This window comes from Miniopterus schreibersii (genome assembly GCF_964146895.1).
Source record: "Miniopterus schreibersii genome assembly, chromosome: 3".
Lineage (NCBI taxonomy): Eukaryota > Metazoa > Chordata > Mammalia > Chiroptera > Miniopteridae > Miniopterus > Miniopterus schreibersii.
In genome coordinates, this window is record NC_138103.1 from 103,673,042 (window position 1) to 103,696,469 (window position 23,428).

Sequence of the window (23,428 nt, forward strand, 5' to 3'; positions counted from 1 at the left end):
GTAAAGCCATCCAGGGGCCTCGTGTTTATTTGACTCTCTCATCCCAAACGACGACTTCAGCTCCTCAGCCTGCCCTGCCCATCAGCGGGCGGCAGTCAGTGGAGAAAGCCCAGTGTCGGGATCGCATCCACTTACGTCTTTCTGAGCCTCAGTTTCTTCATCTGTAAAAATGGGGTCATGACTCCCCGTGGCGCAGAGGACTCCTGCAGATTAGATTAAATGGGCCGTGGACCGTGGGCCTGCACCTTCGTGGTGTCCAGCATGGCCACCGAGTCAGCAGTCCCTTCCCACGGTGAACGGCATCATTTCAGAAATTCCAAACGTCCCCCGTGCAAGTCTCTAGAGCATTCTATCTGAAAATACGATGTCCTTCCATGAAAACGAGAAACTTCCTAGGCCCTCACCTAATAGTACGTGGATTTTTAGTATCTAACTAATCAAAACCACACAAAAAGGCAGAAACCCCCATCTGTTGGGTGCTGTTTAAAGTGGATTGTATTTAATTAATCAGCACATCTGCACACAGTTAAGAAACAGACGCACACATGTGTGGGGAAGGTCACTTGATCTAGAAACAATGCTTCTCACACTTGTGGGGAGACTCAGGATCTGGCTGCAACAGCACTGACCCCACAGGTCCCGAGGCCACGGTCTGGGAGGACTAGCTGGGGGCATCCATGCAGTAAATTACACTCGGGTTACTGGGGGATTTCTTGCATTAGCTGCAAAGATAACCAGGAAATTACTGCGTTGGCGTTTAGGAGAGGTTTTATCTGCATTTACTACATTTTGGAAAAGGTACTTGAGGATATCAGAGAAGGCGGGAGTTTCGCTCTCCCATCCTGCGCCCGGGCCACGCTCCCTTCCCCTTCCTCCCGCCGGCTGGGAAGGGCTGTCTCCCCTCTCGGGCGGACACCGGCAGCCTGGAAACCAAGCCAGGCGGGGCCGCTCCTGCGGGTTCACAGCGGCTGTTTGATTCGTTGATGAACAGACGTAAGAAGAGAAAGCGTTTTAATACCAGGGTCCCTGAGAATTACACTCGCTGTGCAGTCATTCATTCATTCGTTCACGTTCACTCGTAAAACAAATATTTGTTTTGTTCACTAATGTACCCTTAGCACTGCCACCTGGTGGGTATTTGATTTATTTCATTCTTTTGATAAATCTTTATTAAGCACCTACTATGTTCTAGTTACTGTTCTGGGTTCTGGGGCTACAGAGGGAACAAAACCAAGGTCCTGCTCTTGCAGGGGGAAGACAGGCAGCAAGCAAAGGAGTCGGTCTGCACACAGCGCTGGGCCGGGGCGGGCCGGGGGACCAGAGGGGAGAAGCTGTGCTAGCGGGTGGTCAGGGGACGGCTGAGCACCGGCCTTGAGTGACCGTTACTGGCCTTACTGAACTGTGTTACTTTGTAAAAATCATGGAGTCCCAACAGCTTTTTGTTTTTAAGTCTCACCTGCGGATATTTTTTCCATTGCTTTTCAGAGAGAGTGGAAGGGAGAGGGAGGGAGAGAGAAACATCGACCGGCTGCCTCCCTCCCGACCGGGGCCGGGATCGAGCCTGCAGCTGAGTTACGTGCCCTTCCTTGGCCGCAATCGAACCTGGGACCCCTCAGTCCTCGGGCCAACCGACGCTCTAGTCACGGAGCCAAACTGGCCAGAGCCCAAACAGTTTTTAGACGGCTTGTGGTCTGCAGCCGGCAGCTGCCAGGCTTCGCTGCCCGGTTACCTCCGGTGGAAACGCACGTCAGTCCCGCGCTGTGCCCCCGAGACGCACCTGTGTGTACGAACAGCAGCTGTCCCTCGTCGACCTGAGCCTGGGTGAAGCTGTGGACGCTGCGACCGGGAAGGGGCTTGAGAGCCAAGTGCCCATTGCTGGGTGCAGTGGACCGGTAGGCAAGGTCCCCCGGGGACGAGTCCCCGTCCTCCGCCCGGAGGTCGGTGCCGGTGATCTCGGTGACAGAATTCGCCCAGACCTTAAAGAGAAAGAGCCGCAGATCCTGCAGGGACCGTTCCGGCCGCCGCGGGTCAGTAAACCGCAGGGCGACGGCACCCTGGCCCCGCGCACGAGACCTGCACCTACAGCAAGCCGCCAGGGTTTCCGAAGCGCGAGGGTTCTTAATGCAAAACAGGCTTCTTAATGAAACGCCAGCTGAAAGGCAAGACATGTTGGAGTGTTTGTTTAACTTACGAGGTCTAAGAGGTTTCAATAAAAATAGGATTCGAAGTTATTTATCCAAAGTTAATTATCTGAAGTACATACGCATTTATACAAAGTGTAAGAGCAATAAAAGCGGACGGTTACTAGGCCCCGTCTGCCCGGCTGGCGTGCGCCGGGAACGCTCCACGCGTCTCGGGAAATCACAGACCCGCCTCGCGGGTTCACCTACGGGTTTCTGTTCGCTGCTTTAAGAAGCGAGCGATTCCATCAGCGCTTAAATATTTGAGGGGAAACGCGCTCTGCGCATTTTTATTCTCCGTCACCCCACCCGTCCCGCACGAAAACGAAAACCTGGCTCCTCCGGCCCTGCTGGTGGCGCCGAGGGCGCATCCGCGCTTGTCTCTGGGTGACCGACCGACCGTGGTCCAGCGGCCCTTCCCGCCTCCTTCCACTGCCCGGCGCCTTAGCATCGTCTGCTGAGCCCGCCGCGTCCCAGGAGGTACTCTGAGCGCACCGGTGAACCAGGGGCCCGAGGTCAGGGAGCGCGCCCCAGCAGGAGGGGGCGAGGGACCCGCAGGGTCAGACAGGCTCCGCAGCGGGAGTTAAATGGAGGCCGGGGGGCGGAGGAGCCTCGGGGGGGTCGCGGGAAAAGCACGGGGCAGAGGGAACGGCCGAGGTGGGGCAGCAGGGCAAGCAAGATGCCGAGTGGAAGGGGGTCAAGCCCGTGACAGAGGTAAAAGGGGGAGCGAAGCCGTGACGGGGGCTCGAGGGCCACGCGAGAACGCCGGCGTCCCCGGGGGCGGCGAGGAGGCGCCGTGGGGCAGGGTGAGGGCCAGCTGGGCAGACCCGCTGGCTTCTGTGCAGGGACAGACCGAGGGAGGGGAGGGTGCAAGCGGGGTGACCGGCCGGAGGCCACAGCAACCGTCCCAGGGGGAGGTGAGGAGACAGTGGCCGGGGATTGCCGCAGCCGCAGAAGTGGCCGGTTCCGGGGGTTGCGGGAGGGGAAGCCAGCAGAGCGGGTGCAGAAGGCGGCCCGGGGAGTGTGGGGCGAGGCAGGCGGCGGGCATGGCTCCAAACGCCGGCTGGGCCGCTGGAAAGGCCGGGCCGGCAGCCGGAGTGACGGGAGCCGCGGGCGGGGGCGTGGGCGTCAGGTCGCTGGTTTCGAGCCTGCTGGCTTTAACATGCTCGCTGGGACATCAAATCACATCCGAGGGAACCGGGCTGCTCTGAGTTTCCAGGACCGTGGGTCACAGGCCGCGTCACGAACGTTAAACCGGGCAACTTCAGCACTGGCCGAATGTCTGCATTTCCGTCTGGACTGATAAGCGTCTCTCCCCGGGAACACCGGGAGCTGCCCAGGCCTCTGTGTCACCCTCTGCTCTCCGACTAGAACCTTCCTGTCTTCCGCGCTTGTCAGACTCGTTTAAAAATTCAATCACGAGCGACGTAACCGCCGATCTCTCGCCTACAGGGTGTTTTCCGCAGGAGAACAGGCTGTTTATGAAACAAGGTGACGCTTTAGCTGTGTAACGTTGGGCACGCTCCTTAATTCGGTGCCTTGACGTCCTCACCGGTGAACTGGGAGTAATGGGATTGTCCTGGATAGTGAGTGACGCACTGGGGCGGCCTCGCCTGGCGCTCAGTCAGACGCAGGAAACACCAGCTGGGTGTCACCGCGACCGAGTCGGCGCTGAAGAGGATGTCATTGCTTCTACTGTCACTTCAGCGTCATTTGGCGAGTGACACTAACCACTGTGGGGGCCGCTCTGTGACGTGCGCCACACACCTCGTTTAACCCACGGAAACCCGTCACTCTGGGGCGAGGGGCTGAGCTGCCTAGTGATCTTTTAGTGTCGAGGATGTGCCTCTACCGTGGCACTTGGGATTCGCCCACTGAGGACCTTTCAGCTTTAAACTCTGAGGACGTCAGTTTCTTCATAGCTACCAGAAGTGCTAACTGATCTAATGTTCAAATGCTAAGGTTCAGGGAAGGCTCCGGCTTCTATAAGATATGCAAGGTGGGTTGTTAGGATGCCCAGCGCCCCCGCCGGGCGGCGTGGTGGGTGGGGCATCCTCTCGTCCACCGAAAGGCTGCTGGTTCCTTCCCCGGGGGCCCAACAGATCAGTGTTTCTCTCTTTCTCTCCCTCTCTCTCTAAAAATCCATAAAGACATATCCTCGGGGGAGGCTAAAAAAAATAATTCCAAGCCCCACTCATACTAATTTCTCACTTTTTAAAAAAAAATCCTCACCCGAGGACGTGCTTCCATTGATTTTAGAGGGAAGAAAGGAGAGAGAGAGAAACAGCAATCGGCTGCCCTCCAGACGTGCCCGACCAGGACTCGAACCCACAGCCCCCTGGCGGACGGGATGACGCTCTATCCGAGCGGCCGGCCAAGACCACCCAATCTCCTTTTACATTTCTAAATCCACCATGTAGCACCTCATGCTCGTTCCCGAGGAACCCCCGCTGATCCGGGAGTGCACCGCCCTCCCCGGGCCTCCCGGGCGCTCGCTTTCCCGGGCCGTGCACCTGACGGCCGGATGAGGCGGGTTTCCCACCGCGTCGCTCTTCTGTGAAACGTGCCTCCCCCTCCCCCTGGAATACACCATCTTCCAGAACAAACCGAAAACCCGCCGCTCAAAACAGGGGCCGGTACCCGCAGGTCTTCACGTCCACTTGAACCAAATTCAGCCGCTAACAGCCCCGCTGCTCTGGGGAGACCTGACTCGGTGCCATCTTTGGTGATACAAATTTCAAGCAGGCGGGGAGACAAAAACGAAGGCCCCAAACCTGAATTCCTATTGCAGAGTAGTGACCCGAAGCCCGAGAAGTCATGGTGTCAGGAATAAACATTTGAAAAAATGGATACCTGTTAGTTGGAATGACGTATTTTAAATTCACCTTTACCTTCCACAGGAGGTTTACGGGATTTAGAAACCTAATCACAATCCGATGTCATCCTGGCTGTGATCCTAGCGTCTAAACACCCAGGCCTCAGCTTTGAGTCCGTGTGAGGGCTGTAAACGCTCACGAATCCAGTCTCCCTCCCTGACCTTCCAGGCCGGAGTCACTCCCACCTCTCAGCCCCAATCCCTCCGCGGCCCCCAGCTCTCCAAGCTCTCCTTAGTGGTGACAAGTGCTTATCAGAAACAAGCAAATGGTTCAAAAAACAAGAAAACAAAATGTACAGTATTATAGAAAGTAAAAGTTAAAAAAAAAATAAAGTAAAAGTTGAAAACTGGGGATATGAAGCCCCCTTGTGGACACCAGCAGACCAGGTGTGCAGGGACGTCCCCGTCACAGGCGAACACGACAGGACTCGGGGGACTGTATTTCAGAGTCGGATGCAGAGGACTCGCCCAGGTGGTCTAACTCCAGTTCCCAACTCCCGTTTGCCAGGACAGAAATGATTTCCGGGCCACGAACGTCCCGTGGCTCAGGGAAGTGGTGTCTAGAGTACTTCAGGGAAAGAAGTGTGTCTGGGATGCGGGGACAGTGGTCAGCATCCAGATTCCGGCCTCTGAACTCCCACCCAGAGCCCAAGACGCTATCAGCTCTGCCACCCTCCACTCCCACGTCCTAGTCCCAGGTGAAGTGCACACGGCCCTTCCTGCCCCCCTCCAGCTCCGACGACAGGTAAGGAGAGTGGGTGCTCACAGGGGGGCCTTTGAAGGTCTTAAGAAGATGCTGCTCGAAGAGCCAGAGACAGTGTCTTTATACACCTGCCCCACTGGCTCTGTTTTTCTGGAGAAGCTGAAATAACACAGAGGCCTCGTGAATTCATATTTAGAACTGCTTCCCCCCACCCCCTGCCTCTGCCACGGTGAAACTTGGTTGTTTTGGGCAAAGTCGGCCTCTGGAATTTTAATTCTGTCTCCTTTAAAATGAGAGCAAGAGCAGCACTCACTTTTTCACGACCCCAGGCCCTTGGGCAGGAGGGAGGGTTTTACTCTCATGTTATCGTCGGATCTTCACGACCCTGCCTCCACTTCCCACCACCTCGACCAGAGCCAATGGAAAGGCTAAAGGACTTGCCCACGGTCACACAGCCAGCAGTGGGGGCCGAGTCTCACCCGGAGCCGGTCACCACCCTCTAACCACTGCACACCGGCCTCGCAGGAGGCTTTCTGCCCAACTGCACACACCCTCCCGTCCTGACCAGAAACGTCCGGGCCTCGGGGACACAGTGTGGGTGCAGAGACACAGTCAGACGTGACTCACTCAAAAATACAGGAAGGCGGGAACCCACTCAAGAAATACAGAGTGTCATGGCAACAACTGTCACTTACTTAAAAGCAGTGGGAATATGTCACCTACACACACAGGGTCACGTGTCTTATTATTTACATTAGGAATCATACGAAAGAAAATCCAAGTATCAGCCCAAATGTTCTCTCAATAAACCAAAGAACGTGAAGCACTGACCTGGAGGAGTCTATTGGCTGTTATCACTGGAGCCTCATCATTTACTGATTCAACCGTCACAAAAAGAGTTTGGGGCAAACTCTGTTTTCCAAGCTCTGAGCTGTTTGCAAAGACGGTGAAATGATCACAGAGCTCCTCGCTGTCGTCGTGGACGTAGTAAATCAGCTCACCTTCCAGCTGTTACCGACACAAAAGCATCACCGAAGAGTTACTGAGACGTGATTTAAAATTTTGAATAAGTTGCTATAAAAGAAATCCTAATTTTTTAAATCTCTCTAAAACAGACATACGTTCCTCCCATGAACTTTGAATTCTGATGGTCAGAAGGAAATTAGGGAGGATGGCGCAGGTGTTACGAAGCCATGCTGGATTTTACAGAGATGTTTACGGGGGGCCGGAGCAGCGGGCAATGTGGGGTAGTGCAGAGAGCGCTGGACGGTCGTCAGAAGGCTGGGGTTCCAAGGCTGTTTCCAACACGAAACTGTCGTAGGCAAGTGATCGAATCCAGCCTTCCTTCCAATGGGACGGCACCCACTAAAATGGGGACTCTACTTGCTTATTCCGAGTGACGGATTCGTGGAGCTGTGGGTGGACCTGTTGAACAATCCGGAAGGTCAGATTTAGGCTCTGAAGCTTCTGCCGCTGATTGGATTTCTCTTTGGAGGCATATGGGCCAGGCGTCTTCCCCCGACTTGAACAATCCCTGGTTCTTTGTATGAGACCCGCTGCCTCCTAACCCCGCTGCTCCACCTTCGGAATACAGTTGTTTTTTGGTGCATCTCTTAACAGACGAAATAAACTGGAGCCTAATTATTCTACCAGGGAAGATCTCCTCACTGTCACAGCCCAAACGCAAACATTTACTTTCACCCCCAATAGGCTCCATCTTCCCAGTTTCCATCCAATGACTCCCTCGGTCCTCTTGGATTTGCAGTAACCCCAGATCCGATGGGAATGCCTTTCCTGCTGCTGGGGTTCGGATGGAACAGGGAAGAGCCCAGGAGCAAAACCTAAGACGGGAGTTTCAAAGCTAGAAGGGCCCTTGGCGTCCGTGGGGCTGTGACCCAAACACAGCGCAGCAGAGAACTCCCAGCGCCCGACGGGAGGAGCGGGGCTTCTGCAAAACCCTCTGGGGCTGTTCGTTTTGATAAAACACAGCCAAAAATTCTAACAGCTCGACTTCGCCCATTCCGGTGGCGAACTTCCTCTGAGCAGAGATTTTTAATCTCTCGGAGGTGTTTCCGACAAGAGCTGAAAAGTTCAGGGAGAGTCTCCAGGGAAAGCTGTGCCGCCTGCGCCCAGGTGCTGCACGAGCGTCTCTGGAGTCCCGCGGCTGGGGGACCCAGATCACAGGCCGACCGTGTCCCCGCAACGTGCTCTTTTCAGCTACTTGAAAACAAACATGGCAGATGGCCCCGGCCGGAGGGCAGGATTGTTAACATATCAGGAATATGTTCCTAATATTCTTTCGGGACATAGCATTTCAGTAGACGTCCCCTCCTCAGTACGTTCCCGGAGGGACACGGCATTTCCCCAGTGGACCGGCACCTGCCCTCCCCAAGTTACATGCCATTTAATGGGTATTAATCTAAAGGGCCTGGAGGGAATTTACCGATTCCTAGACTTCTAACACTAGCAAAACATCTGCAACCTAATATTAAAGGTTATAACAAACCTGTTGAAAATCTTAAAAGACTAGAAAGTATTCGGTCCCGTCCCCAATCATGTTCAGGGGCACACTGTGCCACTCCTCGGCCCACGCCCCCCCATGCTCCCCCTCTCACTCAGGGTCACAGGTGAGGCTGAGGGCCCCCTGCACCGACCTCCCTGACCCCACCTCCCGCTCTGCCCGAGCAGCCGCAGCCACACTGAGCGCCGAGCGTCACCCCGCAGAGCCGGTCGCTCGTTACTCCCTCTGCCAACCGTCCCTCCTCCATACCCGCCTCGTTCGGCTGGGCTTAGAGAGGAAGTGATGGGGGTCTGCCAGCCACCTTTCAATATTTACAAAGAAATTAATGGGAATCACTTTCATTCCCGATAAGAAGCAAAATCTCACAGTAATCCCATTCCAGCCCTAAGCAAAGAACCTGCCCGCGGCCCAGACTTGACGGGTCATTTTGTGCTGATTGGAGTGGGGTCCAGCTCCTTGACGGCAGGGCTGGGCCACGCGAGCCACTGACAGCGCCGTGCTGAGCACAGGGTGTGGTGTGGAGCGTGCCCTGTGTCCACACCTGCTCCCTAAACCAGGCGGCGACAATGAGAAGATCCACCAGTGGCTGGCGGGCGCCTGTGTTTAACTCCTGGGTGTTAACCTTCAAGAGGGTCAGTGACAGTGACCTCCAGGACTGGCGACCAGCACGGCACAGGGGCCAGACACCCGGGCACATACGCAACAGCTGGAGAAACTAGAGATGTTTAACCCAAAGGGAATAAAGTCCAAGAAAATGTGGTAACTCTGACTTTCCAATATTTAAAGAGCTTTCACAAAAAGAGGCCCAGTTCGCTCTGCGGGCTGCCCGAGCCAGGACCTGGGAGACGTGTCTAAGGGGCAGGTTTCGGCTCAGCACAAGGAGCTTCCTCAGGACTGGAGTCTTTTTCAACTGCAGGGACCTATCTCAGGAAGTCATGAGCTCTCCATCGCTGAAGATACTGAAGCACTGGCTAGGGGACTTCTCCATGGGGTTCCTGGTCGGATCAGATGCCCCTAAGGCCCCATCTCTCAAGAGCCAATGAGTCTAAATAACAAAGCTATTTTTTTCTCTTATCCAAGATACTCAAATACATTAACTGAGAGCTATTACCTGTTTCCTGGTGAATTTCATCAGCCCGACTCCTGGAAAATGAGAATTCTCAACGTAGCCGTGTTGTGGTGGTTTGTGTAGAACAAATTCGCAGTCAAATCCCTCAAAATGTTTGCTGGGGATTTTCAGGTAGTCTCGCAGCAGTGCCCTGGAGCCACCTCCCTGGACTGTGAAATTCTGTACCTCCAGAGGAATCCACTTGGGGACAATGTCCACCAGGACCTCAGCTCCACCCACCGCCTGGGAACCGTCCCGCATGCCCAGTACAAAGCGGTCCCGTTGCCCGCCGGGCGCCGTTGGCACATAGTGGATGTCGCCGGCATCGAGGTCCTGCTGCGTGAAAGTCAGAGGCAGCTCTTCCTCTGCAGCCCGGCCGCCGTCTCCCGGGAAAGACCTGCGGAGGTAGCCGTGTGCTGGGGGGGTTCTGACGACCAACGTCGCCTCCGCGGGAAGATCGGCTCCATGCGCAGCCTTGAGTTCACATACGCAGCACACGGACCCAGAAAGAAAAACATTCACAGGTGTGAGAGTCAAGACCCTTAACCGAGTTTTTTCTACTAACGCCCACACATGGCTTAAGTGACAATCAGGAGGGACACACAGCTTAAGGCTGGGTCTATTCTGGTGACGATGCCCATATATGTATATATGTGTGTGTGTGTGTATGTATTTAGTTCATCTTCATCATAAGATGTTTTTTCCATTGATTTTTTTGGGAGAGTGGAAGGGAGGGGGAGAGACACAGAGAAAACATCGATGTGAGAGAGACCATCGACTGGTTGCCTCCCACATGCGCCCTGACCAGGGCCGGGGATCAAACCTGCAACCCAGGTACATGCCCTTGGCTGGAACTGAACCCGGGACCCTCCCGTCCGCGGGCCAATGCTGTAACCACTGAGCCAAACTGGCCAGGGCAATACCAATATTTATTTTATTTTATTTTTTTATATATTTTTAAAATATATCTTTATTGATTTCAGAGAGAGGAAATGAGAGGGGGAGAGAGAGATAGAAACATCAATGAGAGAGAGTCATTGATCCGCTGCAGCCCGCAACCCGGGCAAGTGCCCTGACCAGGAATCGAACCCTGATCGCCTGGATCCTAGGTCAATGCTCAACTGCTGAGCCACGTCTGGCCGGGCAATGCCAATATTTTTAATTCCAGCCCTGCTGGCAAAGAAAAGTAACCACTTCGATAGCTACTAACGTGCTGACAAGGCATCGTTCGGGGGCCGTGAACTCGGGACGCAGAAAGCTGGAGAGAAAGAAAACGGAATAAAGAGAAAGAACGAAGGAGGGTGGGCGAAGCAGCGGCCGAGTCGCTGAGACTGTGAGACTTTGGAGCTTATTTTTCTTGCCCGTTTTAACTAGCTCAGCATTTTCCGTATATTCAATGTACTGACTCAGCAAAGCCCACCTCAAGGCTGTCCTGGCGACGGACTTACAGCCACTTGCCCACACGCGCCCCCTCGTGGCGGAACCTGGAACGCGAGCTCCCGAAGATCCGGAAGCGACGCTCCCTCAGTCAGTCAAAGCTCCTCAGGCAGTAAACTGCTTCTGACCTGAGCTCGCTCCCCCGACGTTACCGGGGCACTCGTCTGCAGCCCCGAGCGTAGATTCCCACCGGCCTGGACTTTGGGCCGGTGGTCACCAGCCCTCGTTTAGTCGTTGTTTGCGGACCCCGTATGGGTTACCCTGAAAGACCAGCTTGCTCTCTGCCCGCTCCGGCCAGCAGGGCCCTGCCTGCTGGACTCTCCAAGCAGGGGCCCCAGGAGGCCGGGTGGCTCTGGGGTGCGGTCTCACCCCCGCGTCCCGCTGGCCAAGGCCAGCTTTATCCATCCTTCAGAGCTAAGGAGACAAACGCCGTGTCACCGTATCCTCTGCTGGTCTAGGAACCCTTCGCCATGTGTTACGTTACTCGAAGTTTTAGGCCCTGTTTCGCCCCATCACAAATGCAACTCCGAGCACATGAAATGCTGGCAGTGTTGCTATGAAAAATTAGAAAGGTCAGGCCCTCGCCCTGGCCGGTTCTGCTCAGTGGTTAGAGTTGGCCCGTGGACTGAAGGGTCCCAGGTCTGATTCCCGTCAAGGACATGCCCCCCGGTTGGGGGCTTGAACCCAGGCCCCAGTCAGGGAGCGTGCGGGAGGCAACCAATCCACGCGTCTCTCCACACTGATGGTTTCTCTCTCTCCCCCTTCCACTCTGTGAAAAGCAATGGAAAAAACATCCTCGGGTGCGGATTAAAAACAAAAACAAAAACAGAAGGAAAGGCTCTCTCAGTTTACTACGATGTACGTGTGCCCTGGGCATCCCTGTTCCGTCCCACACGAAACGGGCTCCCATCTGTGCTCACAGCTTCAGAACAGGCCTCAGTGTTGCTGTGGCTCCTTCCCAACCGCCGGAAAATTAGCAGGATCAGAACCATGAAAACACCCAGCTTTTCTCCTCCACGGCACCTACGTTTTTTAAAGTCATTCCAAATACCGGGAGAGCAATAAACACAGAGCCGGCGTCCGAAGCCGGCAGCTGGAGGCTGTGCCCTGTGGCTTCGGGAGGGGAGGCGCTCGGTGCAGACGGCACCCACCCACCTGGAGCCTCGCTCTGCTCAGTCTCACCAGCTTTCCCTCCTCGACCACAAGGGTCCGGCCGGACAGAGCCTGGGCGTGTGGCCGGCGGCCTTCCGAGGCCACGAGCACCGAGACGCCCAGGTCGGCGCGCGCGTCCTTCGCTCTCACCGTCAGGCGGAAGGCGTCCGCGTCGCCCCCGCCGCCGTGGCTGTAGGCCACGCGCCCCCGCCTCAGGTCCTGCAGGGTGAAGGAGCCGGCCACCGAGCCGCCCGCCAGCACCCTGCCGCGCTCCGGGGGCCGGGCCACGCGGAACTCGACCTCAAGGTCCGACCGGACGTCTTGGTTCGTGGTGACGCTGAGGTTGGCCGGGGTGAGGCTGCTGTCCCCCCCCCTGCACGAGCAGCCCCGTGTTGCTGGCGACCCGGACGTAGGGGTCGGACACTTGGACCTCGAGGAGGGACGAGGTGGAGTGGACGCCGTCCGTCACAATCAGCAGGAAGCGGGCCCGGTCCGCCCCCCGGTGCCTGAAGAGCACCCGCCCCTCCCGCAGGTCCTCCTGCCTGAACTGGTAGGGCCTCTGCGCAGGGTCACTGGCCTGCACCAGGCCCCCGCTGGGGATGCCCCGCCGGGTGTAGAGCAGCTGCCCGTCGTCGAAATCCCAGTCGGGGTCGTGGTAACAGAGATCCGCCAGGGTCAGCAGGCGCTGGCCGCCCCGCACGACGTGGAAGACCTTGTCCACCACGCGCACTGGCCTCTCGTCATTCTTCAGCGCGACGGAAACGGGGACTTTGATTTCCGCGGACAAAGGCGCCGCGTCCAGACCCCCAACCGCCCCCTCTGGGCCTGGTCCCGTGGCGGAGGCCACAAGGAGGAATCCGTCCCACCGGGTCTCCGAGTCGTCGTGGACGTACATCAGCCGCCCGCCCGCGATGTCCGCGCCCGTGAACTCGGTGACGTTGTCCCGACTCCCCAGGGGATAGGGAAGGTCAGCGAGGGTCAGCGTCCCGTGCTGAGGGCTCCTGGTGACCGTGTATCGGACGCTCTGATTGTCCAGGGTTCGAGCGAACAGCTCTGACTTCGTAATTACCTTCCCTTCTCCCTCTTTCACGAACAATCCTCTGTTCGTTAAAATCATGCGCGTCTCATCCGCTCTCAGGTGGATTGTGAAGGTGTGAGCTTCAGATTCCACCCGTTTTGCCACGATCGAGAACCTGAAGGCGTCGCGCGCGTCCTCCCAGGGCCTCTCCCGCGGCTGGTAACTTGCCTCCGAGTGCGAAACGTTCTGCTGGCTGAAGACAGAGTTTGCTTGGAGCACCTGATCGCCAAGCAGCAGCTCCCCTCTCTCGGGCGGGGCCAGCAGCTTAAAATGCAGGTCCCGCTCGGCTAGCTGCGCCCCCTCCGCCGCGGCCCGCAGGCGGTCGGAAGCCAGCACCCGCCGGCCCGCCGCGCCCGTCTCGAGGGGCACGTTCCTCAGGAGTGCGAGCTTCAGGCCCCGCACAGCGACGGGGAACGCCAGCTCCCCGCTCACTCTCCCTTCCACGGCGACTTGGAACGTGAAGTGGTCCGTGACGTTTTCCGGCCGCAGGCCCCGGGAGGTGCTGCGGAACCGGACCCGCCCCGCGTCGACGGACCGCTGGGAGAAGCTGCTGACGGGCTTCCACAGGCCGCCGGGCCCCCGCCGCTCAATCCGGCCGAGCCGCGGCAGGCCGGTGATGACATAGCGGGTCTCCAGGTCGTGGGGTCCACCGTTCACCTCCACCGACAAGTTCCCCTGCGTGATGGGAGCCGCGCCGCCCTGCTGGACCACCACGCCGGTGCGCCTGGCCACCTCGAAGTCCCAGGGAAGGGCCGTGACGCGCAGCACCACCGTGCTGCTGACCAGCTGGCCGTCGCCGGCTCGGAGGAGGACCCGAGAGTCCCGACGGCCCCTGTGCACGTAGAAGATGTGGCCGCCCCTTAGGTCCCCGGGGGTGAAACCACGCAGGGCTCTCCCGGGATCGCCGGCATTTTCTAAAAACCCAGCGTCTGGACTGACGGCGCCAAGAACGGAAACCTGAAGGCCCGAGGGGTCGGTGTCGGGGTCCGACACGTGCATTACGCTTGGAGTCAGCCGCTTCTTGGAGCCCTCAAACAGGACAAGCAGGTTTCCGTCAGGGAGCGTGAGGACCGGGGGGTCGTTGACCGGGATGACCGTGACCTTGAGCACGCAGGGAGCGTGTCCTTGCAGGGGCAGCCACGTCTCGTCTCGTCCTTGCTGCTGGAAGAGACTGAGAATGTGAAACGATCCCCAGGCTCTTCCGAGCCTCCGTGGACGTACCAGACGTTCCCCTGCCCCAAATCCCACAGAGTGAAAGCCTTCTCCGCTGCTTGCTCGGGGGGAACATCCAATCGGAGGAAGCCGTGAACAGGCATGTCCTTTACCGTAAACAGTATCTGGGAGTGTTGGGTGACCTGGCCCATAGACTCCCCCCTCACCCCCACGTGCCTGAGCCCCAGGGCGGCCTGCCCGCCTTCCTGCACCTGCAAGTCACTCAGAACCAGGAGGGGGCCGCCGGCACCGTGCAGGGAAGGCCTGCCCACCTCGGGCGTGGCCGTGGCCGGGGGCTTCCGACCAAAGCGGGGGGCCTGTGGTCGTGACGGGAGGGTTCCGGGCATCATCGCTCTTGACCTTACACCCGGCAGAGATGTCTCTGGAAGCCAGGGTGTCCTTTAGCGCTCTCCTCTCCGCGTGGGCGGCCAGGCCTCGCAGGCACCCTGTGAAGGAGACCCCGCGAGCAGGCTTCCCCGGCACAGAGGCGGGCTCTACCCTCCCGACTTCTTCCCACTTCCGGGCATCCAGGCCCCCCACGAAGAGGGGACCTTCCGACACGAAGGGTCTGCTGCGCGGAGGGAGCCGCGTCCGCACCCCCTGCCCATCCACGGCCAGGTGCAGGTGCCGGCGGGTGAGCCTGAGCCGGATCGCGTGCCACCTGCGGTCGCTGACCGAGATCAAAGACGAGACACGAGCGGCTCCATCTCTCCTCCCTACGTGGGCCCTCAGCAGGCCTGTAACTATCTCCAGGGCCACGAAGTCCCCACCCCTGCCCGACTGAAGCACGAGCAGAGCTCGCGGAGCTCCGGTCCACAGAGCCAGGTCCAGCCGCCCGTCCCCCTGCACCCCCCACGGCGGGAAGGTGACGTAGGATCTGGAGCTGAAGAAATTGATGGCCTCACTGTCCCCCGCGAAAAACTCATCGCTGCATCCCAGCGACACCTCGTGCACCTTCTTAAAGCCGGGGTAGGACCTGAGGGATGCGAGGATCTCCCTCTGGTCCAGCGCCACATCCTCCATGCACCCGCGGAAGTTGGGGAGCCCTCCGTGTAGGTAGGGGACATCCAGTCCACCGCGGCCGCCCACGTAGATCCCATGTCCAAAAAGCAAACCGTGCGTCCCACCAGCGACGTGGCCAGTCGTCTCGTAACGCCTGTCAATAACCAGAGAGACGTGGTCCTCGACACAGGACAGTTCCACCAAGTGCCAAGTCAGGTCGTCCACACGGAGTCCTTGCTCAGAGAGGAGGACTCGTTCACCTGCGCCGGCGTTCACTCTCACCTGCAGGGGGGGAGTAATTCATCAGGCTCCTCTCGTGTTTTATTTGAAAAACAGGGCCACTGCCCGGCCGGCGTGGCTCAGCGGTTGAGCATCGACTTAGGATCCAGGAGATTGCGGTTCGATTCCCAGTCAGGGCACATGCCCGGGTTTCGGGCTCGATCCCCAGCAGGGGGCATGTGGGAGGCAGCCGATCAATGACTCTCTCATCACTGGTGTCTCTCTCTCCCTCTCCCTTCCTCTCTCGAAAATCAATAAAAATATATTTAAAACAAAGACAAAAACAAAAAGAGGGCCATTCACAAAGGGGGCAGAGAGACTCGGACGTGAAAACTCTCCCCACGTTCACGGACCACATACTGAGGTTAAAACTTTTCCGAGGGGGACTAGTTAAGACCTGCCGGTAACATCGGAGAAGACCCCACCCTGACAGTGAAACCACACTAAACACAGGGAGGGCTGTTCCGCTCTCTCGCTCGGGTTCTCTCTCCAGGGACTGACTGCGCACCCGTGTCCAAGGCCTTTCCAAGTCTTACCCGCAGGCCTCCCGAGAGGAGCTCCATCACGCAGTAGTCGCTGTCCCCCGCCGCGAGGAAGAGCAGCCCCTGGCGTTTGCTGGTTAGAAACTTCAATCGAAGCGATAACTCAGGAGGCGTCTAGGACGCTGAGGGCCACGTAGCTTTCCCCGTAGAAAGAGGCTGGGGGCAAGTGTGAAAGGAAGCGAGGGTTAGTGGCTTTATCACTCGAGGACGACTCCACTTCACACTGTCATCCCCTCCAGGGACCGACCTGCGGAAGAGGCAGCCCCGCCCGAGGCGGCCCTGTGTCCCGGGGCCCACAGGAGTGACAGGGCCGTGTTCTCCGACTCAGGACGGCTGCCGCCCTGGCCCTGGCACAGGGGAGCATGCGGAGGCCGTGCTGAGTTAGGATCACCCGTCTACGCCTCTCTCCCCCAACCATCCCGAGGCCCCTGGGACCGGGGGCCGATCCCCTGTGTCTTTCCCTCCGATACCTAGCACAGCACCTGGCACACAGGCGCACAGCAGAGTGTGAGGGCTCTATGAGAGCCTGTGACAGGCCGGTGCACCCGTCTTCCAGCCGGTTCACTCTGTTATTTAGACATTTCAGTGAGATTACAGCCCCTGCCCTGGAGGGCAACTTACAGCCACCGGCTGACCGAAACACACAGAGCACGCAGAGCCCGCGTGGACGCTCGTGGTCCCGCGCTCTCCCCGGACCCGGCTGGGGTGAGGTCAGCCGAAGCCGCGTCTTCGCTTGGTTTCAGCTCCTGTCCCCCTCACTCCCTCGCCGCCCCCTCCTGGCCGTCCTCACTCGGTAATTCACGTGCACCAGGGTCCCTGCCCAAGCCTCCCCCCCCCGGGAGCCGCACCTAAGCTGGCAGGTGGCAAGCAGGCATTTACGGGGCCCAACTACACTCACCTCGGAGACCCTCGTTTTATCTTGGGGCCCACTCAGGCCTAGAGAAGCTTAGGGCCCTAAGTAAAATCACAGCCAGTGAGAAACAGAGCTAAGGCAACCTCAAGCATTCCTGACCACCGTCCAGTTTTTACCAAACACCAAGTTGATACGGAAACGAACGTGAGCTCTGCGGACGCTCAGATCTGCACCCGCACCCGTCTCTCTCGTTAAAAACAGCCATTGATCGTTAAACTCGATACAGCTGGAACGGAGGGATAAGGCCGTGCCGGTGACCGAAGCAACGACAAGCCTCTGGCCGTCCCCCGCCCCGATTTCGGGCAGACGCAGCAGCTGCATTGTTAAGATTTCAAAACCAGGAAATGTTTTCTAAATCGTAAAACCCACCGCTGAGAATGACGCGGCAACATTAATAAACAACATCCCCGTGTTTTCCCACGTCTACCTCTCTGGCACTAAACCAGTTCCCGTCCCAGCTGGTGGCCAGAAATTTCCACGGCCTCCGGGGAAAAACAAGGAAGCAGGTTTAAAGCTGGTTGTAAAAATTCCTCACATACCTCCAAAGGGACCCCGGCTTGGTGGCCCCCAGGAAATGCCTCAAGATAACAATAAAGAGCAAAAAGAAACACAAGTAAAACTGGCTCCTGGAAAAAGAAAGGTGACCCCTCCCTGCAGTGAAGGAGAAGGTGCGGTTTCTTTACCACCTGGGCAGCAAGTCGAGCCGAGCGAGAGGCAGAGCAGCGTCCGGTGTCGTGGGCTTGAGCAGGGCGGGAGACGGCAGATGGGAGGAAGGTCTGTGGGATGGGAGGAAGGTCTGTGGGATGGGAGGAAGGTCTGTGGGATGGGAGGAAGGTCTGGCGGGATGGGAGAAAGGTCTGTGGGATGGGAGGAAGGTCTGTGGGATGGGAGGAAGGTCTGTGGGATGGGAGGAAGGTCTGTGGGATGGGAGAAAGGTCTGTGGGATGGGAGGAAGGTCTGTGGGATGGGAGGAAGGTCTGGCGGGATGGGAGAAAGGTCTGTGGGATGGGAGGAAGGTCTGTGGGATGGGAGGAAGGTCTGGCGGGATGGGAGAAAGGTCTGGTGGGATGGGAGGAAGGTCTGTGGGATGGGAGGGAAGGTTTGGTGGGATGGGAGAAAGGTCTGGTGGGATGGGAGGGAAGGTCTGGTGGGATGGAAGAAAGGTCTGGTGGGATGGGAGGAAGGTCTGGTGGGATGGGAGGAAGGTCTGGTGGGATGGGAGGGAAGGTCTGTGGGATGGGAGGAAGGGCTGGTGGGATGGGAGGAAGGTCTGGTGGGATGGGAGGAAGGTCTGTGGGATGGGAGGAAGGTCTGTGGGATGGGAGGAAGGGCTGGTGGGATGGGAGGAAGGTCTGTGGGATGGGAGGAAGGTCTGGTGGGATGGGAGGGAAGGTCTGGTGGGATGGGAGGAAGGTCTGGTGGGATGGGAGGAAGGTCTGGTGGGATGGGAGGAAGGTCTGTGGGATGGGAGGAAGGGCTGGTGGGATGGGAGGAAGGTCTGTGGGATGGGAGGAAGGTCTGTGGGATGGAAGGTCTGGTGGGATGGGAGGGAAGGTCTGTGGGATGGGAGGGAAGGTCTGTGGGATGGGAGGAAGGTCTGGTGGGATGGGAGGAAGGTCTGGTGGGATGGGAGGGAAGGTCTGTGGGATGGGAGGAAGGGCTGCTGGGATGGGAGGAAGGTCTGGTGGGATGGGAGGGAAGGTCTGTGGGATGGGAGGAAGGGCTGCTGGGATGGGAGGAAGGTCTGGTGGGATGGGAGGGAAGGTCTGTGGGATGGGAGGAAGGGCTGGTGGGATGGGAGGAAGGTCTGGTGGGATGGGAGGAAGGTCTGTGGGATGGGAGGAAGGTCTGTGGGATGGGAGGAAGGTCTGTGGGATGGGAGGAAGGGCTGGTGGGATGGGAGGAAGGTCTGGTGGGATGGGAGGAAGGTCTGGTGGGATGGGAGGGAAGGTCTGTGGGATGGGAGGAAGGGCTGCTGGGATGGGAGGAAGGTCTGGTGGGATGGGAGGGAAGGTCTGTGGGATGGGAGGAAGGGCTGCTGGGATGGGAGGAAGGTCTGGTGGGATGGGAGGGAAGGTCTGTGGGATGGGAGGAAGGTCTGTGGGATGGGAGGAAGGTCTGTGGGATGGGAGGAAGGGCTGGTGGGATGGGAGGAAGGGCTGGTGGGATGGGAGGAAGGTCTGTGGGATGGGAGGAAGGGCTGGTGGGATGGGAGGAAGGGCTGGTGGGATGGGAGGAAGGTTCGGCAGGGAGGCAGGGAGTAGTGCCCACGGAAAGTGTAAGTTCTCCCAGGTGGGGGATCATTTGTTTTCTCTACCTTAGAATTTGTTCACAGTCCCTCTTCCAAACTGCTTATCTCTGTTTCATTGTTTGATTTGGGTCTTGGGGGGGGGGGGGAGACCTTACTATTTATTGAGCACCTACTATGTGCCAGGCACTATCAGGAGTCGGAGGTAGGGGGTTAATAACGGGCTTGCAGTCTATCAGAGGAGAAAGCTGCTGGGAAGGAGGAGATCACCCGAGTAGCAGCTGGCAGTTGTGACAACGGAAGCTTGTTGGGCCCGGGTGGGGTCCGAGGGAAGGGCAGTCTAACCAGAAAGCTCCTGTCCCCCCAGGCGTCAGTGTCCCATCCTCTGTCCGCAAACACCCCCGGCGCTTGTTTGCTGCTGGGGACTCGGTGGTGCACGCGGCGGGCTGCTGACAAAGCTGTCACAGCTGCTCCATTAACTGGGAAACCCAGGCCCAGACCCGAGTGCTGGCCTCAGCGGGGGGGTGAGGGCTGGGGGGAAGGTGACGCCCCCAGGAAGAGCTGGTGAGGGGCAGGGGAGAAGAGGAGAGGAAGGGGAGATGGAAGGAGGGATGGAAGGAAGGGGGGGGCGATGGCATGGAAGGGAAGGTGCAGAGCGCAGTGCAGGAGGGCCGGCCAGGGTAGACACTGCAGGGCAGGAGTGTCCGGGGCAAGCAGTCAGAGGGCAACTGTGACTGCGTCCACCGGGAAGGGCCTCCCATTTAAAGTGCATGCACGTGCGCACATGCACACACACACACACACACACGCACACGCCTGCCTCAAATGCACACACCCAGGGGCTGGCCGCTCCTTCAGCATCATCTCCAATTACCTTCTTTATCTGTTTTTGTGGTTATTACGCACCCCAATACCAAGCCCCCATAAACAGAATGTGAGATTTTGAGGCCAGGAGCCTTTATTAGCCTTGACTGCCGCTCGATCCTCAGTGTCTCCAACAGAGCACAGCACGGTTTCTCCCAGTCCCCGGCAGCCCTGGTTGAGCGGACAACTCTGTCCTTAGTGTCCCATCCTGATGCTCCACACGTGACACGTGCATTTCCATGTGTGGTCCCTGCTGTCTGGGAGCCCTCCAGTCCCAGCTACAGGCTCTGGGATGAGTCTGGAGTCAGGCTCGCTGCCCCCGGGACGGAAGCTTCCCAGCTCCCAGCCCTCACGCCTCCCGGCGCCCGGGCCACCTTCCGGCCCGCAGGGGTGTCTCTCACACTCGGACAGGAACTGTTCCCCTGTACCGTACAGGCTTCCTATTCCTGCTGCAACCAAGTACCGATTTAACGGCTGAAGGTAACACAGGTTTGTTCTCATCAAGTTCTAGAGGCTGGTGGTCCAAACTAGGTCTCACTGAGCTCAACCTAAGGTGTCTCAAGGCGGCGTTCCTTCTGGAGGCTGCAGGGAGGGCCCATCTCCTTCACATTTCCTGGCCGGTGGCCCCAGCCGGCACCCACATCACCCCACCTCCGCTCCTCTGGCTCCGACCCTCTCCAGGCTAATCTCTAAGTCCTTAATGTGATCACATCCGCAAAGTCCCCTTGCCATGTAAAGCCACATGTTCTGGGAATTTGGATGTGAGCTTCCTTGGGGGGAGGGGGACACATCGTTCTGTCCACAATCCCTGGGGCGTCTGCCGTCCAGTGGCTCGCAGCTACTGAGCACCATCCTCTGTAGGTACTGGGCTAAGTGCTGGGAATGGAGCTGAATTTAAGCTGTAGCATCGAAAAGGGCCCAGAAGCAGGGCTATGAGTTTTGTTTGAGCTTTGCACAACCTATACAGCTATATTCCTGAATTGAACTTAAATTTTTTAAATAAAAAGAGATTTTTAAATTTAAAAACCTGGGCTTTCGGTTTCCTTGCATCAATCAGCTGCTCAGGCCACCTGGGGCCCGTTTATTCCCACAGCCCAGGCACCCCGAGCGGGGTGCGGACGCTCCACGTCGCCTCCAGCCACGCCAGACGCCGCCTGGCTCACAGGACTCACTCCCACCGGAGGACAGTGGCTCAGTGAGGCAGGAGGGCTGGCGGGTGCCCCACTCTCTCTGCCCCCACTCAGTGACACACCATGCGCGGGGCTGCCTGGGTCTACGGTGACACCATCTCACCAGAGCCCAACAGGTCCTCTCAGATAGGATGAGCTGCCTCAAAATCTCCCGCAGACAAACCACGGACTCAAGATAGGTACAAATAACGCGAGGACCAGGGAGCGCACAGGGGCCAGCGAGAAGGTGTGAGATGAAAAGTTACGGAAGCACCGAGAGCACGGGCCCAGCGCCGGGAGCGGGCTTCCTGTCCCTTGGGCGAGTGGCGGGGACAGCAGCACTGACCACCTGCAGATGGGGACGCCCTGGGCGTGCGGCTGGGGGGGATCCTGCTGAGACACCTGAGCACCCGGCCAGGGTGGCTCCTGCCCTGTGCGCCAGGGGCTGGGAGCAGCCGTCACCTGAGTCTGACAATTAGACTTTTCAAAGCAACAGCCTGAATCGCCCGAAGATACAGGAAGAAACCTCAATCCAGATCCCACAGCTGGCTGATAACACTCAAGAAAATGCCCTTCAAAGTGCTGCAACGCAGCTTCCGGTGAGACCTCGGTGTCACGTTTGTTGGAACTAGAACCGTGTGTGTTGGGCATATGCTGAGGAGTCTCCGTCACTAGCTCTCCCGGGTCCACACTGAGCCGATGGGCATCTTACCCAACGGCTGGTGGCCTCACACCCAACTTCTCTGCACAGAAGTGGGGGCAAGAGGGTCATCAGCGGGACAGGAGGGAAGTGAGCCTTTACGGGGGTCCTCAGGCTGCTGGTCGGTCTCACGCAGGATTTTGCTCCAGCCTCCCTGGCAAAATCAGGAGCCACAGGAGTAACTTTCCCAAAGTCGCTCCGGGAGCATAAAACGACCCCAGACTGAAGCCCAAGTCCATCCGACGCCAAAGCCACGGGCCTTCCGCCCAGCTCGCCCCATCTGTCCCCGGTGTGCACCTCGCACCTGCACACTCAAAGTCACACCAAGGACACAGTCCCAGCAGCCCAGGCCTCCAGTTCCGACAGGCCCACTGCACCCTGCCCGGGCGGGGGGGGGGGGGGCAAGGAGAGGGGCAGGGAGGGAGAGGGGGGGCAGGGAGAGGGGCAGACAGGGGCAGAGAGGGGGGCGGGGGGGCAGGGAGGGGGCCCCCGGCGCAGGGCGGAGCAGGGCCCCGAGGCCCCGCCAGCGGCGGGAGGGCGGAGGACCCGGGAGGCCCCGGGAACGTCCCCGCGGGGAACCTGGGGCCCGCGGGCAGCAAGGGCTCTGCCCTAAATGGAGCGGACCCGATGAGCCTCTAAAGTCTGGGGGAGCCTCTGGGGGAGCCTCTGCTGGGCCGAGTCGGGCCGCAGGCGCCCGGGGGGAGGCCCGAGGGCCGGTCGGCCACGTGGAAAGTCTCGGTGACGCGGTTTCAGGCGCCGTCGGGCCCGCGGAGGCTGCGCGGAGGTGACACGCGCTCCCGGCGGCCGGGCCCGGAACCGGGGCGCCCGGGGAGGGCCCCAGGATCCACCGGGGCCGACGCCCCACGCGGGCGGGGACGCGCGCCCCTGACCCGGGCCTGGGCGCCCGCGGAGCTGGGCCGGGCGGCCTCCGACGGCTCCCACCTCCCGGGGCCGCGGCGCGGGAGCCACGCGAGGCCGAGCCCCGCCCCCGGCCGCCCAGCCCGGGACCCGGCCGCGGTCGCCGCAGCGCTTCAGGCGGCTCCCTGGGTCCCCCGCCCCCGCCCCCGGCGGCCCCGCGGTCGGGGAGGGGGGCGCGTACCTCCGAGCGCCGCGCGCGCCCCGCAGAGCCCCAGGCAGGCGGCCAGCAGCACCAGGCGGCGCGCCCCGGGCCCCCCCATCCCGCCGCCCGCCCGCCCGCGGCTCCCTCGGCGCGGCCCGCACCTGCGCGGCCCCGCCCCGCCCCGCCCGTCGGGGGACCCGCTGCCCGCAGGGGCGCCACCCCCGCAGCTCGCCCGGCGGGAGGGGGCCCGGGGCGCGCAGCTGTCGCGCCCCGTCAGCGCCCGGCCCCGCCCGTGGCCCCGCCTGTCCCAGGGCCGCCGGGTGGGGGGCCAGCGCCCCGAGCCCGGGGGGGGGGGGGGGGGGGGGGCGCGACGGGGGGCAGCGGG

At 59.4% G+C, this 23,428-nt stretch overlaps 1 protein-coding gene across 1 annotated transcript in view; it reads right to left on the minus strand.

Moving 5' to 3' along the window:
• The window catches only part of LOC308554944 (chondroitin sulfate proteoglycan 4-like), a 43,709-nt gene extending 20,533 nt beyond the window's left edge, over positions 1 to 23,176 (minus strand). Inside the window, 10 exon segments of the mRNA XM_081132605.1 lie at positions 1,778 to 1,976; positions 6,590 to 6,766; positions 9,391 to 9,861; positions 11,980 to 12,352; positions 12,354 to 14,193; positions 14,196 to 14,562; positions 14,612 to 15,550; positions 16,084 to 16,195; positions 16,197 to 16,245; positions 23,083 to 23,176. Coding sequence (XP_080988731.1) covers positions 1,778 to 1,976; positions 6,590 to 6,766; positions 9,391 to 9,861; positions 11,980 to 12,352; positions 12,354 to 14,193; positions 14,196 to 14,562; positions 14,612 to 15,550; positions 16,084 to 16,195; positions 16,197 to 16,245; positions 23,083 to 23,161 — 4,606 coding nt within the window. The 5' untranslated portion in view covers positions 23,162 to 23,176.
• Between the last annotated feature and the right edge of the window lie 252 nt (positions 23,177 to 23,428).